Raw genomic sequence first — 12500 nt, forward strand, 5'->3', positions numbered from 1 at the left:
AATCCTTAATCTGTTGTTAGTGTTCTGCAATTTCCAACGATATAGGTACTGATTAGCTTACATACTGTAGACAAATCTCTCTCTCTCTCTCTCTTGTTCACACACACACACACACACACACACACACACACACACACACACACACACACACACACACACACACACACACAGGCCTCAGCAGGGACGTTACTTTGACAGACAGTGAGACAAAGTGTTGCTGTTGGTAAAAGCTATTGGTAGGGGAGAATTGTTTTATTTTGACATACTGTATGTACAATATGCAGTGTTTTTGGTCGTTTTGGTGCTTTTTTGCTGTGCAATTAACTGCTGTGTGAAAAGCTGCGTGTTGTTACAGACAACAGTGTGACCAAGTTTGTAGCCACCTGTAAAAAAGAAAAGAAAAAAGTGATGAGAAATGATCCTGCCTTCGACTGCCAGATTGTTCCATAGCCAGGAGTCGAACCCTGAGGGCATTTCAAAAAGAAAAAAATATTCAGCCATAACTCATTATCCATAACTAATGTCTTTTCAAGTGCTGCACGTAATGAGAGATAAGACAGAACTGTATTATTCTGTCATCATATTGTTGCTGTCGGGTGAAAACCTTGTCGTGTATCTCCAAACGGTCACATTTTTAGGGACAGTCTTGTTCTAGCTTATATGTTTTTTCTTTAATAGGTTTGAGGTTTGGGTATTTTGGGCATTGGGTGTTTTGTTATAATTCTCCAGAATATCTTAGCAGTGGTGCCAGAGACTCAGCAGTGTTGCCACACCACAACAGTTCTATTCACCTTATGTTGCCACGCCCAATTTTTCTCTTCCCTGTCAGACGCAATTGTATTTGTTCTTCCGGTTCAGCGTTAGCCGGCCAGTAAACATCGATAAACTGTACGAATGATGTACTACTGATGATACTGCTGCGAGGAGCCGATGGCTGTACCCGGTCGGCATTTAACGTACAAAAGCACGTCGACAGTGTTTCCTCACTGCCAGTACAGTAGCCTGGGTTGACAGATACTAGCTAGTCCGACCGGTCACAGAGCCAGCGCTCTCAGTCCTTGCTGCTCGTAAAAAATGTCCAAATAGGCGTTATTCTGATAAACTGGTCACATTCTCATCCGAAAAAATATTCAAACTTTATAACATAATAATTTTTTTTGCTTGAAAACAGCTTTTTAGCAAGTTTAAAAATGATGAAGGTGGGAGTAATCTACTTCCGGATCTAAAACGGAAGAACGATTACAAAATGACGTTATGCAGAAGCGTCCTGATATGGGCAAACGATAAGCTGAATTGAAGGGGAACACTGCCATCTCTGTGTACCTAGAATTCAAAACAAACGTCCCAAAGAATGCTGCTGAACAACACTCTTGTTTTCTCCTCCTATTTATCTCTCCTGAGTTGCTGATTTTATTGAGTTATTCAAGGCGATTGTTTTCCTCTGCATCATCAGTTAGCTTCATCTTTTCAATGTGTTTAGTTCTCTCCAGGTTTTCTACAATCACCTCTCTCTCTCTGTCTGTCTCTCTGTTCCTCTCTCTCTCTCTCTCTCTGTCTGTCTCTCTGTTCCTCTCTCTCTCTCTCTGTCTGTCTCTCTGTTCCTCTCTCTCTCTCTCTTCGCCACAAAACCCTCTTCTTGTCTCCCCGTTCAGCGGCAGCAGTGTTTGTTCCACTGTGTTGTGTCACCGGCTGACAGACGTAAAAAATGCATTAGACTCCCAAGAATGACGGGTTGGACAAATTGTTGCAGCCAGAGACATACATCTGTATGAGTTGTGTCTAGAGACCAAACGCTCCCCAAAAGAAAGCTGGAGAAATAGTAATATTCATTTTATAAGCTCACATTGCTCTCCACGCTGCTTTAGGAGTGTGACTGATCGACTGTTTTTCCAGGTGTCAGAGTCGGTGGATTTATGAGGATCCAAAGATATAAATCGCTGCTGTCTCTCCAAGCAGTCCGCTTTTCTAGGCGTATGACAATAATTCTTATTATTCAAATGACTGAAATGGGTTTCATGGCTCCAAATGTTCATGAAATGTACCCAGCCTATACAGCAGCCGTGTACAATTTTAACTCGAGTGGAAAAATAAACAGCAAATCTGAAGTTAGAAGCTTTTGTGAAAGAACTAAGAAGGGACAGATAAATACATCGTTCCATTGCAACATCAGCGCACAGCAAAAGCGCCATCCACCATTTTGGCCTGGAGGAGGAGACCTCTGATTGGCCGTCGTGGTTCTGATGTTGTCCCATTGGCGCAAGGAGGCGTTTTTTTCTTTTTTTTACAGGTGTGTAGTTGGCATCAAAATGAAGGCCGAGTGAGCCGAGCGAGTGACCCCCCAACACACGCATGGTCTCTAGTCTTCTGTTGTTCCAGCATCTCTGCCACAGCAGGCGCAGGTCAAGTGCCGCCGCCAAAGACATTAGAGTGGAAGTTGTTGAGGGAGCAGCCAGTGTGTCTCCATCACTTCCCCTGCCAAGATTGTCCCAGCTGCTCCATGATTTCAATGGACATCTGTTGGAGGGCATTTGGGTTAATGCCCTGATGTCCCCAGGCTGACGGACAGCAGTCTGTTTCTAGGACATTCTCTCTGACATTTGGGTTAACGCCCTGATGTCCCCAGGCTGATGGACAGCAGTCTGTTGGAGGACATTCTCTCTGACATTTGGGTTAACGTCCTGCTGTCCCCAGGTTGATGGACAACAGTCTGTTGGAGGACATTCTCTCAGACATTTGGGTTAACGTCCTGCTGTCCCCAGGTTGATGGACAACAGTCTGTTGGAGGACATTCTCTCTGACATTTGGGTTAACGCCCTGATGTCCCCAGGCTGATGGACAACAGTCTGTTGGAGGACATTCTCTCTGACATTTGGGTTAACGTCCTGCTGTCCCCAGGCTGATGGACAGCAGTCTGTTGGAGGACATTCTATCTGACATTTGGGTTAACGTCCTGCTGTCCCCAGGTTGATGGACAACAGTCTGTTGGAGGACATTCTATCTGACATTTGGGTTAACGTCCTGCTGTCCCCAGGTTGATGGACAACAGTCTGTTGGAGGACATTCTATCTGACATTTGGGTTAACGTCCTGCTGTCCCCAGGCTGATGGACAGCAGTCTGTTGGAGGACATTCTCTCTGACATTTGGGTTAACGTCCTGCTGTCCCCAGGCTGATGGACAACAGTCTGTTGGAGGACATTCTATCTGACATTTGGGTTAACGTCCTGACGTCCCCAGGTTGATGGACAGCAGCCTGTTGAAGGACATTCTCTCTGACATTTGGGTTAACGTCCTGACGTCCCCAGGCTGATGGACAGTAGTCTGTTGAAGGACATTCTCTCAGACATTTGGGTTAACGTCCTGACGTCCCCAGGCCGTCACCACCGCTGCTGCTGCTTTGTCTTTTTGAAGAAGTGACTGATTCATGTTGTCACAGCTATCACTGGACAACAGTGGACGAGGCCCTTAGAATAAATGGTTGGACGTGTAGTCAGCATTGTTCAGTATCTACAGAAGTCCTTACAGAGAAGCAGGTTTGGCATTTTAACATCAATAAATCAATATCACATTAACGTATAATTACCATAAAAAAAAAACAAGACCATCACCAGGACGATCGGCAGCCTCTACGGGCCTCTTCACTGCAATTTACTTTGTATGTGCAATAAGCAACAGATTTGATGGGACATTTGATGTTAGATTTGAGAAACACTAGCACTTAGTGTGATATAGAGGATACAGATTGTTGAGATTATGGTCTCATTTGTTACAGTAATTATGCCAAGGGATTACAGTTCATTTGACAGTGATGCTGTATATTGATGTTCAGAAATGCTTCACATAGCACCTGTAAACAGGCAGGCCAGGCCAAACTGTCCAGCGCTGGATAGGACATTTATATGTGTGATATTTATATCTGGATATTTCTTATGAAAACAAAATGCTCTCCTTTTTAAAGCAGCTACGAGCAAGATTTTCGATTGTTATTAAACAGTCTAAATTTAATATCGATGCATCACATCTTACCTCTAATAGTAGACGAGACCAACGCAGAGTAGTCTCGCTTGAGTGAATCGGCCAGTGTTGTCTTGATTAGTCTGTCTGTGGCCGGGGCAGATCAGGAAGTGAAATGAAACGGTTTGCGGCAGCCACTTCGGCCATAACCACAAAATAACAAAATGACTTCCAAAAAAACTGTTAGAATATAACGAGAGATGTTCACGAGAGTAGCAAGCCCCTGCATGGCGTTCTCCGTGTTTATGATCTGTTGCTAGGCAGAGCGAAACGGCGGAAGGCAGGCAGCTGCCGTAAACCGTTTCGTTTCACTTCCGGGTTTATCCGGCCCGCTGGTAGACAGATAGAGAGAGAGAGCCTGGTGACGCGAGGTTAGTAGACAGACACAGACTCTATGATCATCAAGAGAGCAATCTCCGATTCACACGGCTTTGGTCTCAGCTACCTATTATAGGTAAGATGTGATGCATCAATATTGTAATTATACTGTTTAATAACAATCAAAAATCTTGCTCGTAGCTGCTTTAAGGGTGCATTTGATTTATTCACACCTACTAGTCTATTTTTAGTGTGCTGTTGTCCACATGTTTTATCTTTGCCCACAATTAAAGTCGGGACCAAAGGTGCCATTTTGAGAAGTCCTATTGTCATTTCTATACTAGTGTACACCTAACATCCTTCAGCCATCAAAACCGCTGATACATAATTTGCCATCATGAGACAGTTAACACTATGGATATGAATGAAGGGACTGAGAATTCTCCCATAAGAATGATCCCGTTTTCCTTTCAGAAGTTTGCGTACAGTCTGCGCTGGTTGTGGTACAGTAGACACACACCTGCAGGTCTTGCTGCGAGCCATTGTGTGCTGATAGCAAGTAAAGGGCTTGAAAAATGAACAAGCTGCATTGTATTCTCACAGAATAGATATTGATTTTGTAAATTAGAAAATTCCTACCTTTTTTCCACACCTGAATAAAAGAACAAACACATTTCTTTCTGTTATCTCCTTTTTCCCTCTCTCTCTCTTTCTTTTTTCCGATCCCGCCCCCATTTTCTCCCCAATTGTACTTGGCCAATTTCCCCCTGCTGCTCCGGTCGCTGCTCCACCCTCTGCTGATCTGGGGAGAGCCGTAGACTAGCACCATGCTTCCTCCGACACATGCGCAGTTACCAGCCGCTTCTTTTCACCTTGACAGCGGGGAGCTTCACCGGCAGGACGTAGCACATGGGAGGATCACACTATTCCCACCAGTTCCCTTCCGTCCCGACCAGGCGCCCCGACTGACCAGAGGAGGCGCCAGTGCAGCGACCAGGGCACATACCCCCAATCTGGCTTCCCACCCGCAGACACAGCCGATCGTGCCTGTATGGACGCCCGACCAAGCCGGAGGTTACACGGGGGCGTGAACCTGCGACCCTGGTGTTAGTATGCAGGGAATCTTGTCTTTCTTTCTTTTTTATACAAGTTTGTATTTGAAAAGTTCTCCAAATCTGGACCATTGTGATTTTTGACAATGATGACAAGAAAGAAAGACAAACAGGCAAAGTAGCTTAGATTCATTACAGTTGATTAGTTGTACATGTAAGTGAACAGTACAATTATGTAGCTATGACGTGCTTGTGTGTCTCTTGGTTATCCTTCCAAGAATGGCCTCAAGGTGGAGCTGTTAGCGGGCAGGAGAGGGGCGTGAAGCGGTCGCTCACCTGTTGATGAGTGGCCTGCCTTTCTTAATTTCTGCTTGCACATAAAAGCCCTTGCCGTGCTCGCCATAGGGCGACACCGTGGCCGGCGCTGATGGCGTGCAGCTCCACAAAAATGTGACGAATTGTCAAGACGAGGTGACACTAGACGATTTTTCACCCACTGGAGCATTCTGACTGTGAATCTGGGCTATAGCGAGAGCAGACGTGGGGCAGTTGGTCCCAACAGTCGGTGCATTATATCCTGTAGTGTGACAAAGATACTGAAGAGCATGATCCATGCTGATCAAGAACATGTTTGGCCGTGCCCAGTCTGCCCAGGCTCAAGTGTTATGGAGAGGTCTGGAGAAAGGCTGCAATCTGAGGGCGAGGCTGGCAACAGCCATTGGAAATTTAGGTCAAGGGGGGAGAACAAATTGAATGAACCAGAAGATAAGTCACTTGCTCAACAGAAGGGAATACATTCACTGAACATCAGACATGATGGAACTGTGCCATTATCTTTCCTTGCACCTTTGTAAAAATTAAAATAAAGGGTAATATTGTAAGTAAAAAAATACTCCTACAATTAATACAGTATTTCAATTTAAAATCTTGCGGCGGTATAGGACACATTAATATCAAACTCCATTCAAAAGTGTGGCTAACTGCAATATAATAGCTTAACAGTTTAGGCATATATATCTATATTCCAATTTTCAAAACAAAGTTAGAGAGTGCTTCAAAATCAAAAGAAATAAAAGTCTGAATAAATGACAGAAAGAAATAACAGAAAGAAAAACATTGGGGGAAACACAACTTCAGACCTTTGATACAGTTACTCTCCACTCTTTTATACAGCCTGCCTCCAATAGGCAGCACTCATTTATAATAAATACATTATTTATAATCATTTATAATACATTCAAAACACTTTTGGGATTGATTGACCTCTCATTCCCATCTTCTTCTTCCACGAAAATCCACTGGCAGTGAACGCCTGAATGCTAGCAAGTAGTCTAGTGTCAAGCCGTCTTGTCGGATCAATGCCGAATGAGAAGACTGCAGGCAGAAGACTACAGGTCTTAACCCATTGATACCTGATGCAGCATTTGTGTGTGTATCCCTTTAAGACCGCGTCACGCATCAGGTATCAATGGGTTAAGTGTGTTCTGCATGCGTGTATGTAGGTAGCTATATGTATGTAGGTCGCTATATGTGCCAATATTAAAGACAACATTAAAGGAGAATTTCAGTTTTTTTTACAACCTGGACCTTATTCCTAGCTTTAAATATAATTTTTAAGCCAGTTTAGTTGACTGTAGACTGGATGGCTGACCTGTAGTTGACTCTATAGACTGGATGGCTGACCTGTAGTTGACTATATAGACTGGATAGCTGACCTGTAGTTGACTATATAGACTGGATAGCTGACCTGTAGTTGACTATATAGACTGGCTGGCACCTGTAGTTGAATATACTGGCTGCTGATGACAGAGTGGCATAAGTTGGTTGACAGACTGGGCAGCTGACTGACTGACTGGATAAATATGCACTGATTTGAGTATAAATGTCAAACAGCTGTATGATTAGTGTGTCTTTCTTTGATGGAGAAAGAGAGAGAGATGGAGAGATGGAGAGAGAGAGGGAGGGAGAGAGAGAGAGAGAGAGAGAGAGAAAAAAAGAGAAAAACACAGACCCGGAGAGGGATATGGAATCATGTCCACCATCATTACATTGACAGCTAGACGATCACTGCTCATTACCTGACTGACTCACTGACAACCGTGTGTGTGTGTGTGTGTGTGTGTGTGTGTGTGTGTGTCGCACGTGTGTGTGTCGCACGTGTGTGTGTGTGTGTGTGTGTGTGTGTCGCACGTGTGTGTGTGTGTGTGTGTGTGTGTGTGTGTCTGTGCTCCATTTCTGCAATAGTTGGCAGTCACCACATTTGGAGGAGGCGCTGTTGCCTTTCTCCATAGACCCAGTCTAGATACATTTGTCTTTATGAGATTTCCCATTGTATGTGGCTCTATTATTGTTTGTGTTCAAGGATTTCTTGTCTAAATGTGAACACAAATAAAGGTATTAAAATGTGTGTGTTTGTGTGTGTGTGTGTGTGTGTGTGTGTGAGAGAGAGAGAGAGAGACAGAGAGAGAGAGAGTGCTAGTACCTTCGTGTGTATATATACAGTGTTTGCCTGAGTTGCGTGTAGTTCACTGTTTACGACGTCTGGTGTGTGTACAGTATGTATTAAAAGAGGCAATATTTTTCATTTGAATATAATTTATTCATGATGTTTTGAGCTAGCGCTGCGCTAGCTGTGATTAGATCGTGTCAGAGCCATTCTTAGACGGGTTTTACCGCTGCAGCTTTAGCAGCAGGCAGCCATGTCGGTCCCAGAAGACACCAAACACTTGTCAGATCTCACCGCACGGTCAAACATTTCTGTTGGTGCAAAGAAATGCCCTTGAAAGTTCATTACAAAAGAAAGAAAGGTTTTCCAAATTTGAACCTTGTTCAAATTTCAGTGCATTCTGGATGAGGAAAATTGAGCTGGTTTTGATCCGAGATCAAGCGTACACAGCCTGAAGCTGTAGAAAGTGTTGGAACTCCTGCCTGTTTTTGTTTTTTTAACTCTAGAGGAGTACAAGTCTTAGATGGAGGGCAGGTTGGCACCGATAACTTTTTCTGCAGTCCTGATCGTCCGTTGCTTCCGTCTGTGCTGGTTCTGTTTGGTGGCAGACCCAAACCAGAGGACGGACTGGATGATGGCAGTGTAGAACTGGATCAGCAGCTCCTCCCGAGGCAGTTCCCGAGCTGGCCTAGAAAGTAATGTAACAAAGCAATGTAACAAAAGTAATAATGCTTAAGTACCCTATATAAGTATATTTCGGAGTATCTGTACTGTACTACTGTACATTTCCTAAATATAATGTATATTTTTACTCCATTACATTTCCCCTAAGTTACAAAGTAAAGTCAAGACATCGGGTCGCCTGCAAGCAGGTTTGGTGAATCAGTGCTCCTAGTTTGTAAGTTACGTTAATCACGATCCACAATCCATGCAGTTGGGTATATGGGGTCGCACCCATTCTCTCATGAACACTGAGAAACGCGTCTGTTCGTTTTATCATCTCAAAGATAAGCTCTTCTCTCTGTCTCTTCACCTCTCTCTCCCCCTCTCATTTCATCCCTTTCTCATATTTCTCCTTATTTGTCCCTCTCTCTCCCTTCACTTCCTCCCTCCATCTTTCCTGAGCCTGAGTTTGACTCCATTTGACAGACTGTATTTCACTTTGCTCTTCAGCTTTTTCTTCAGCATATTATATAATACAATAATAGACTCTTTATCGCCCTCTGCTGGCGACTCAGGAACAGCAGTAACGGGTCTCTGGTGCAGTTGACACGCATAATCAGTAACAGAGATGAATATACGCTGGCAAATTAGAGCAGCGATTCATCAGAGATGTCTCGTGAAGACGTGATATATCACCACGCCAAATACGCTCATACAGTCATATCTGACCAATATAATAGGGCGGCGTGGGTGTGTGTGTGTGTGTGTGTGTGTGTGTGTGTGTGTGTGTGTGTAGGAGGGTAATTGTTGAGTCATATTTGGTATATTGGTATAATGTGATATATTAGGGTCATTTTGTGCTCTGGGAAAGTCAAACTCCTCCTTAACTTTCTCTCCTCCTTCCGCCTCCTCTTTCACCTCCTCAGCCTTCCTGTCTCTTCCCCTCTGTTTCCCCCCTCCCCTCTCCTCCCTCCATCTCTCTCTCTCTCTGTCTCTCTCTCTCTCCCTCTCTCTGTCTCTCTCTCTCTCCCTCTCTCTGTCTCTCTCTCTCTCTCTCTCTCTCTGTCTCTCTCCGTCTCTCTCTGTCTCTCTCTCTGTCTCTCTCTCTCTCTCTCTCTGTCTCTCTCTCTCTGTCTCTCTCTCTCTCTCTCTGTCTCTGTGTGTGTGTGTGTGTCTGTCCTTGGTGTCCTTGCTTTGAGGCCAGAGAAATAAAACGATTCGCTCCGCTTTATACAATCGGGTGTTTTTCAGTGTTCTCTGCATGCCTGGCTCAGTCACTATATCAACCAGTGATTCTTCTTCACTGTCTGTCTGTCTGTCTGTCTGTCTGTCTGTCTGTCTGACTGTGTGTCTGTCTGTCTGCCTGACTGTGTGTCTGACTGTGTGTCTGTCTGCCTGCCTGTCTGTCTGTCTGTCTGTCTGTGTGTCTGTCTGAATGTCTGTCTGTCTGTCTGTGTGTCTGTCTGTCTGTCTGTCTGTCTGAATGTCTGTCTGTCTGTCTGTCTGTGTGTCTGTCTGTCTGCCTGCCTGTCTGTCTGTCTGTCTGTCTGTCTGTGTGTCTGAATGTCTGTCTGTCTGTGTGTCTGTCTGTCTGTCTGTCTGTCTGTCTGAATGTCTGTCTGTCTGTCTGTCTGTGTGTCTGTCTGTCTGTCTGTCTGTCTGTCTGCCTGCCTGCCTGCCTGCCTGCCTGCCTGCCTGCCTGCCTGCCTGCCTGCCTGTCTGATCCCCCCCCCCTCTACCCACCTGTCTCTAAGCCTTCCTTTATAATAACTGAATGGCTCTAAAGCAGCCAGTAATGCTGGGCCCAGGCTCACAGGCTCATTGTCATAACTGCTTTGATTTTACCACCAATTGAATCCCCCTTTTAATGTCTGGCTTTCTTCTCTCTTTCTTTTTGTCCTCTATTTTTTGTCTCTCCTTTTGATTCTGTCGCTCGTCACCTTGTTTCACACTTTATTCACTTCTTGTTCCTCCTGGCTTTACTCTCTACTTTCACTCGCTCTCTGTTTCACCCCTGTTTCAACAAGCGTTTGGTGCTCTGCTATTTTTGTTATGATCTCTCCTCTCCTCTCCTCTCCTCTCGTCTCCTCTCATCTCCTCTCCTCTCGTCTCCTCTCCTCTCCTCTCGTCTCCTCTCGTCTCCTCTCTTCTCCTCTCCTCTCCTCTCTCCTTCTCTCTCCTCTCCTCTCTTCTCCTCTCCTCTCCTCTCCTCTCCCCTCCTCTCCTCTCCTCTCCTCTCCCCTCGCCTCCCCTCCTCTCCTCTCCCCTCCCCTCCTCTCCTCTCCCCTCCTCTCCCCTCCTCTCCTCTCCTCTCCTCTCCCCTCATCTCCCCTCCTCTCCTCTCCGCTCCTCTCCCCTCCTCTCCTCTCCTCTGCTCTCCTCTCCTCTCCCCTTGCCTCCCCTCCTCTCCTCTCCTCTCCTCTCCTCTCCTCTGCCCTCGCCTACCCTCCCCTCCTTTCCTCTCCTCTCCTCTTGTCTCGTCTCCTCTTGTCTCCTCTTCTCTCCTCTCCTCTTCTCTCTTCTTCTTCTAATGGTACACAAAGTGTTAAATTCAAACATTATAAAATAGATACATTTATTGCCCCCCCCCCCCCCCACACACACACACACACACACACACAGATTCCGATTTTCCATCTTCCATGTACAGCGTTTGCATTGTGAGCTGTATATAAATGAGGAGGCACAGAGAAAGTTGTGTAAGCATCACCTCCATGAAGTCTAGCAAGTGGCGCTTCAGCACAACCTCAAATCTGATCAAGGGCCAACTTCTCTGTGTCAGAGCCAAAGATTTAAACAATCCCCCTCGCTGCTCCCACCACCCTGCTACTCTATTCTGACGTTTCCAGTCTGAGTGTCCATGCTTCAGCTGGTTGCATCTGTTTCATTCTGGGTTCATGCTGTCCTCAATCGTGGATTTTGTGTAGCTCTGTTTCTTGCTACAGATTCGTTATTTTATTTCTTTTTTCTGAAGAGTAGAGTGGGCGATCAACTCCAATGTATTTATGGAGACAGGAGGGAAGACGAAAGTGGTAGGAACACTCTGGTGGGATTTGATCGCAGGTCAACAGGGGGGCACTATGTGGCTTTAAGGATGGGAGTCTTATAGGCTACTGGACCATCACAGCAACACATTCTATTTTCTCAACTCATTCTATTCATTCATGCTTCAGGTTTTCAGGGTTGGTGCCGTCCAGTCTTTTGGTTTCAATATTCACTTGTCGCACCTAGGGTCCTCTAGAGAGAGAGTGGCGTCAGCGGAGGACCAAAATGCGAGACTCATTAGCCAATGAACAGCCAGGAATGGGTCTCGCGCTACTTTTGCATGCTAAAATAAAGCTGATAATGTACAATTTGATTCAAGGGGGAAAAAAACCTTTCAGAGTACAACACAAAACTGTCTATTTTGCTGCAACTCGACAGTGCTGCTTAATCCAGGACCTTACTTCCTGGAACTGTTGAGAGTAAAAAACTGGTCCATTGGAGTGAATGGAGATGTCGGAACTCTTCTGTTATACGGCTCTGGTCGCACTGTGCTTTATTACAGATGTATGACTCTGTCTAACACGAGTGTTCTGTCGCACTGTGCTTTATTACAGATGTATGACTCTGTCTAACACCAGTGTTCTTCTGTTTTGCAGGTTGTCAGGGTTCATGCTGCCCTCTCCTATAGTCAGCAGTGGATCTATACTGGCTTTGTGGTTCACCACTGACTTTGCTGTCAGCGCACAGGGCTTCAAGGCCGTATACGAAGGTGAGACACAGTGTGTGTGTGTGTGTGTGTGTGTGTGTGTGTGGTGTGTGTGTGGGTGTGTTATGCTTATGATACACATACAGCTCTTTATGATACACACAGACGCTCTTTGACGCAACACTGATGATGGTTAGGCTAATATTACAGCAGGGTTTGATTTGCCAAGTTTTCCTCACAAGTATCAGACCAGTAATTAGAAATAGCTTTTTGTCATTATAATATCCAAATATGAACAGATTTATTTTCCTGTTCACT

The 12500-nt window shown here is 45.2% G+C and overlaps 1 protein-coding gene across 1 annotated transcript in view; it reads left to right on the forward strand.

Moving 5' to 3' along the window:
- LOC310788810 (CUB and sushi domain-containing protein 1) overlaps positions 1 to 12500 on the forward strand; it is a gene marked incomplete at its 3' end in the record, with an annotated part of 351287 nt that overhangs the window by 30663 nt on the left and 308124 nt on the right. The window contains 1 exon segment of the mRNA XM_083650384.1: positions 12133 to 12245. Within this exon segment, the coding sequence (XP_083506510.1) occupies positions 12133 to 12245 (113 nt within the window).

The sequence above is a fragment of the Poromitra crassiceps genome (assembly GCF_964638095.1).
Source record: "Poromitra crassiceps genome assembly, chromosome: 14".
NCBI lineage: Eukaryota > Metazoa > Chordata > Actinopteri > Beryciformes > Melamphaidae > Poromitra > Poromitra crassiceps.